General features: G+C 43.0%; 2 protein-coding genes across 2 annotated transcripts; both read right to left on the reverse strand.

Moving 5' to 3' along the window:
- Positions 1-509: 509 nt before the first annotated feature.
- On the reverse strand, positions 510-1,913 carry LOC308316147 (E3 ubiquitin-protein ligase TRIM35-like; the record flags this gene model as incomplete). The annotated part of the gene is made up of 1 exon (XM_080764576.1): positions 510-1,913. One exon carries the CDS (start codon positions 1,911-1,913, stop codon positions 510-512), a length of 1,404 nt encoding a protein of 467 aa, XP_080620702.1.
- A 2,254-nt stretch (positions 1,914-4,167) lies between these two features.
- On the reverse strand, positions 4,168-5,559 carry LOC308316153 (E3 ubiquitin-protein ligase TRIM35-like; the record flags this gene model as incomplete). Its single annotated transcript, XM_080764582.1, has 1 exon — positions 4,168-5,559. The coding sequence occupies one exon, from the start codon at positions 5,557-5,559 to the stop codon at positions 4,168-4,170; it is 1,392 nt and encodes a 463-aa protein (XP_080620708.1).
- Positions 5,560-6,843: the final 1,284 nt, after the last annotated feature.

Raw genomic sequence — 6,843 nt, forward strand, 5'->3', positions numbered from 1 at the left:
CATTGGACCCTCAAACGGTCTGCTAAAGCAGCTAATTAACTCCACCACCTCTCTCCCTCTCATGCAACTAATATTGACAATATATAAAGTCACAACACCAACTGTGATTGGGCAGTATTGCAAAATATAAGGTTTTCTTAATTTCCTGATAAATGTATATTTTCCATTTCCTGAAAAAAACTCAACATGTTGGAGTTAGGTGGTTTCTTCCTAACAGAGAAGAGATATACAGTATCAATATAATAGTGTACATTTTATGGTGAAGTATCTCAATTCCTCAACATGATTACTACTGAGATCATTTAATGTCTACATGAATCCCTAATATTATAATCACCTTTAAAATCATTCAAATAATCCTGATATTATTATATATACATTATACTATTATATTGAAAAGTGATGGCAGACAATGGAAACTAAATATTGTGTATAACTTTAGAATTGTTTTGATTATTGACAATAGGCAGTAATATATCAATAACATGACATCCTCCTCATCATCATGTCTAACTACGTGGTTCCAGAGTCACACTGACCTTCCATGGTAACATCTTCAGAGTATGATCAGTGTCAATGAATGGAAACAGTGTGCCAGTGAAGGTGAAGGTGAAGGTGTGGATGTGTGTGTTGGTATCGGGATCAGAGAAGGACAGCTTTCCTTTGTTCCGGTCCAGCTGGACTCTGATCTTCTTGGGGTTCTGCTTCAGTGAGAGAACGGTGTCTGACCCTGAGGAGGAGAATACTGCATATTTACCTTCATAGAACCATATGAACCAACATCGACCCCCTCCGTCTCCTTTCCTCTGGTAAGACTCCGCTAACACACCCAGTGCCCAGTTTGTATTGTCTCCAACCTCAACATCCCAGCTGTGAGTCCCAGAGTTAAAGCCCTCAGAACCCAAGACACGACGCCAGTCGTCAAACCTCTCTGGATTGGCAGGAAGCTGCTGTACATCTCCCCATCTCACGCTGGTCAGATCGTCAGACAGGATGAGGTTTGGAAAGGCAGTGTTGGGGTCCAGGATGACCGGAGTGTAGGAGACGATGTCCTTCATCTTGTCCCAGACTCTGAAGGCCAGGTTTCCCAGGTGTTTGGCCTCGTCTATCAGTGCTCCTGAGACCGGCTGTGGGTCCTGCAGTGCAGTGAGCTTGACTCTCTCCATCGTGGTCTTGTAGTTCTGCAGGAATGAGACGTGTTCGGCTCTCAGCTCCTCCTCGGTGGCTCTGATCGTGTCTGAAATGGTTGATATGTCTCTGTTCAGACCCTCCATCTTCTTCTTCATCATCTGACTCTTCTGCTGCTCTTCCTCCCTCAGTGCAGTGATCCTGGCCTCCTCTTCATCATGTAGAAACTGATGCATCTTCTTAAACTGTTCCTTCATCTGCTTCTCGGTGTGCCGGGCCCGGACCTTAATGTGTTCTGCCGTTTGGTCGTAGTTAGTTTTAACTTCATTAAAAACCTTCAGTTTCTCCTGTAAAGGCTTCAGGGATTTCTGGACTTTCTCCTTGTGTTCTGGTGCAGCTTCATCGATGGGTCTGAAAACGTGGTTGGCGTGTTTTTTAGAATCTCGACACACGAAACACGCTGGCCGTTGACATTCCAGACAGAACAGTTTGAGTTTCTCATCGGCGTGCAGAAGGCAGAGAACCCCAGACCCAGTTGAAGCTCTCTGATGTCCCTCCTGTACGAAGGACTCACACAGGTTCTTCAGAGCCAGGTTTAGAGGTAGATCAATTGATGATCTTTTCTTACAAAGGGGACATTCCTTTTTTTCTGACTTTTTCCACCATTCCTGCAGACAGGCTTTACAGAAGCTGTGGCTACACGGCAGTATAACAGGATCTTTAAAGATGTCGCAACACACGGAACAGCAATAATCCTCTTCTGGGCGAGATGCGTTGGAAGCCATTTTGTCTCAAGAGTTTAGCTACAAAGACAGGAAATGCAGTCAGTGGTGGTAACTCTCCTTCTTTTAGAATTAGTCTAATGAAGTTTACTTTGACTGTGAAAGTGGTTGTTGTTAAAGTCCATTCAGCTGATAGAGCCAGCAGGTAGTTCCAGTGGTCTGGGGTCAGTGTTCAGGTATAGTTCCAGTGGTCTGGGGTCAGTGTTCAGGTATAGTTCCAGTGGTCTGGGGTCAGTGTTCAGGTATAGTTCCAGTGGTCTGGGGTCAGTGTTTCTTCCTCAAGGTGTAAAGACAGTCTGTTCTCTCTCAGTGGAAGCTGCGTTTGATCTGGCGTCTCAGATCAGAATGGCAAGAGGTGGAGCTTTGACACAATATCTATAGACAATCTCTGTCACACATGCAGGTTCGCCCACGCGGTTCTGGGCTTGACACACAACTAAACAAACAGGTTCTAGTAGTGAGGTGGCAACATGCAATGTTCCCCCTAAGGTGCGCCCGTGCGCGCATGGGCACATGGCCAAATGCTCTCGCGCACAACTGGAATCTGTCGCTCACAGACACCAAAATTAGTCGCAACACGTTGTGAGCTTGTAGATCTGCTATTTTCAGCAAGTTTAAGTCATTACGACGGCATTAAGGCCCGCCTAAAAACACATTTTAGTCGACTAAATCAACTGTAGATTTAGTCGACAAAAATCTCATAGTCAACTAAAATTAGACTAAACACTAAAACATTCCAGGTGACTAAAACGTGACTAAAACTAAATGAAAACGTTTTTAAGAGACTAATGACTGAAACTAAAATGTACATTTGCTGCCAAAAACAACACTGCTAGACAGGGCTTCTCTTTCCATCTATCAGCCAATCAGAAGTCAGAGTGGAGGGTATTATGGGATGTATGGGGCAGCTGCATGCATTGATTGATTAAAAAAATACGTCAAATACGGTTTTTATTAAAAGCAGGGTATAAATGATTATATCATTGGCACAGTATACGTTTATTCACTTTTTTATTAAAACAAAAAGAAGAAAGGAAAGAAATAAGTGAGGGCTAATATATTAAAGACTAACTCATGTTGATTAGGTGATGTAAAACAAACATTAAATGCCATCATCAATAAAGAGACAATATGTCGGAATTGGCACATTATAACGTACATTTCCCCTTCATTGTCGATGCGTTTACAAACAAACATTGGACTAAAGACGAACATTAAACCTGTGCAACGCCCCTCAAACAACAGACCAAAAGAAACCCCTCAGTCCCTCCCACCCAGACTGCTCAATGACACCGCATAGAATACAATAGTATAAGATGATGAAATAGTCATGGAAATCAACATCTGAAATGATTCTATAGTCAATTCAAGGATTTATTTTTTTATGGTGTTATCATTTTATTATCTGTGACTGCAGGGTTCATAGTCCACCTCATCCTGTTGTTTCATTAAAGTAATTAACATTAACTAATATTTAACATACTGACCTCTGACCTAACCATCATACAACTATATAATGTCATAAAGAGACTCATCCAACCTGATTATTACATTTTAGGACATTGTGTAAAAAGTACATTAAAGTGTAAAGGTTTGCACGGGAGGAAAGTATACCTAACTCCATTTTTCTTATTTTAATTTTTTTTTTGATTAAATTAGAGCTATTGAACACCATTTATGTCAGCGTGTTGTTTAGAAAATATTGAACCAATGAAAAGTAGTAAAAAGCACTTTGGACAAAACCTCTTAACTCCATTGGACCCTCAAACGGTCTGCTAAAGCAGCTAATTAACTCCACCACCTCTCTCCCTCTCATGCAACTAATATTGACAATATATAAAGTCACAACACCAACTGTGATTGGGCAGTATTGCAAAATATAAGGTTTTCTTCATTTCCTGATAAATGTATATTTTCAATTTCCTGAAAAAACTGAACATGTTGGAGTTGGGTGGTTTCTTCCTAACAGCAGAGATATACAGTATAAATATAATAGTGTACATTTTATGGTGAAGTGACTCAATTCCTCAACATGATTACTACTGAGATCATTTAATGTCTACATGAATCCCTAATATTATAATCACCTTTAAAATCATTCAAATAATCCTGATATTACATATACATACTATTATATTGAAAAGTGATGGCAGACAATGGAAACTAAATATTGTGTATAACTTTAGTATTTTTTGATAGGCGGTAGAAATAGGCGGTAGAATTTATCAATAACATGACATCATCCTCATCATCATGTCTAACTACGAGGTTCCAGAGTCACACTGACCTTCCATGGTAACACCTTCAGAGTCTGAATAGTGTTAATGAATGGAAACAGTGTGCCGGTGAAGGTGTGGATGTGTGTGTTGGTATCAGGATCAGAGAAGGACAGAGTTCCTTTGTTCCGGTCCAGCTGGACTCTGATCTTCTTGGGGTTCTGCTTCAGTGAGAGAACAGTGCCTGACCCTGAGGAGAATACTGTATATTTACCTTCATAGAACCATATGAACCAACATCGACCCCCTCCGTCTCCTTTCCTCTGGTAAGACTCCGCTAACACACCCAGTACCCAGAATATACTGTCTCCAACCTCAACATCCCAGCTGTGAGTCCCAGAGTTAAAGCCCTCAGAACCCACGACACGCTTCCAGTGGTCAAACCGCTCTGGATTGTCAGGAAGCTGCTGTTTCTTTCCAAATCTCACGCTGGTCAGATCATCAGACGGGATGAGGTTTGGATGGGCAGTGTTGGGGTCCAGAATGACAGGAGTGTAGGAGACGATGTCCTTAATCTTGTCCCAGACCCTGAAGGCCAGGTTTCCCAGGTGTTTGGCCTCGTCTATCAGTGCTCCTCCTGAGACCGGCTGTGGGTCCTGCAGTGCAGTGAGCTGGACTCTCTCCATCGTGGTCTTGTAGTTCTGCAGGAATGAGACGTGTTCGGCTCTCAGCTCCTCCTCAGTGGCTCTGATCGTGTCTGAAATGGTTGATATGTCTCTGTTCAGACCCTCCATCTTCTTCTTCATCATCTGACTCTTCTGCTGCTCTTCCTCCCTCAGTGCAGTGATCCTGGCCTCCTCTTCATCATGTAGAAACTGATGCATCTTCTTAAACTGTTCCTTCATCTGCGTCTCGGTGTGCCGGGCCCGGACCTTAATGTGTTCTGCCGTTTGGTCGTAGTTAGTTTTAACTTCATTAAAAACCTTCAGTTTCTCCTGTAAAGGCTTCAGGGATTTCTGGACTTTCTCCTTGTGTTCTGGTGCAGCTTCATCGATGGGTCTGAAAACGTGGTTGGTGTGTTTTTTAGAATCTCGACACATGAAACACGCTGGCCGTTGACATTCCAGACAGAACAGTTTGAGTTTCTCATCGGCGTGCAGAAGGCAGAGAACCCCAGACCCAGTTGAAGCTCTCTGATGTCGCTCCTGTACGAAGGACTCACACAGGTTCTTCAGAGCCAGGTTTAGAGGTGAATCAATTGATGATCTTTTCTTACAAAGGGGACATTCCTTTTTTTCTGACTTTTTCCACCATTCCTGCAGACAGGCTTTACAGAAGCTGTGGCTACACGGCAGTATAACAGGATCTTTAAAGATGTCGCAACACACGGAACAGCAATAATCCTCTTCTGGGCGAGATGCGTTGGAAGCCATTTTGTTTAGAGTTTAGATACAAATGCCAGAGAGAGGAAATGCAGTCAGTGGTGGTAACTCTCCTTCTTTTAGAATTTTCTAATGAAGTTTACTTTGACTGTGAAAGTGGTTGTTGTTAAAGTCCATTCAGCTGATAGAGCCAGCAGGTAGTTCCAGTGGTCTGGGGTCAGTGTTCAGGTATAGTTCCAGTGGTCTGGGGTCAGTGTTCAGGTATAGTTCCAGTGGTCTGGGGTCAGTGTTCAGGTATAGTTCCAGTGCTCTGGGGTCAGTGTTCAGGTATAGTTCCAGTGGTCTGGGGTCAGTGTTCAGGTATAGTTCCAGTGGTCTGGGGTCAGTGTTCAGGGATAGTTCCAGTGGTCTGGGGTCAGTGTTCCTTCCTCTAGGTGTGGATCTAAAGACAGTCTGTTCTCTCTCACTGGAAGTTGTGTTTGATCTGAACGTGAATCTTATCGTCTCGATTCAGACTGGCAAGAGGTGGAGCTTTGACACACTATCTGTAGACATGTAACAAAGTTCACTCTCTCTCTGTCACACACACACACACACACACACACACGCACACACACACACACGCACACACACACACACACACACACACACACACACACACACACACACACACACAGACAGACAGACACGCTGTCTCTCTCTGCACACGCTCTCTTTCTCTCAAACACACACTAATTCAACCTTATTGAAAAGCCTTCATTTGTAGTTAGTTATGTTTTGTGCCTAAAACAGCAGATCTACAAGCTCACAACACATCATGATGTGTTCTTTTTGGGCTTGCATCTGACACACAACTAACTAAACATTAAGCAATACGTATGCCACATGCTACACACGCACGCACGCAGAGACACACACACAGACACACACACACACACACACACACACACACACACACACACACACAGTCTTTTATTTATTATAGAAAACAATAGAGAATGGAACCAGTAAGACGAGAAGCAACCTCACATATGGAGATGTATAAAGGTTTGATGAGGTCGGATCGACATATGGAATGAATTCTGTACTGGCCATATATGGAGCGTGTCTTGAGTGTAGTGTACAGGGTTTGATGAGGTCGGATCAACATATGGAATGAATTCTGTACTGGCCATATATGGAGCGTCTCTTGAGTGTACAGGGTTTGATGAGGTCGGATCAACATATGGAATGAATTCTGTACTGGCCATATATGGAGCGTGTCTTGAGTGTACAGGGTTTGATGAGGTCGGATCAACATATGGAATGAATTCTGTACTGGCCATATATGGAGCG

This window comes from Protomyctophum bolini, assembly GCF_963924005.1.
Source record: "Protomyctophum bolini genome assembly, chromosome: 5".
In the NCBI taxonomy this organism is placed as follows: Eukaryota; Metazoa; Chordata; class Actinopteri; order Myctophiformes; family Myctophidae; genus Protomyctophum; species Protomyctophum bolini.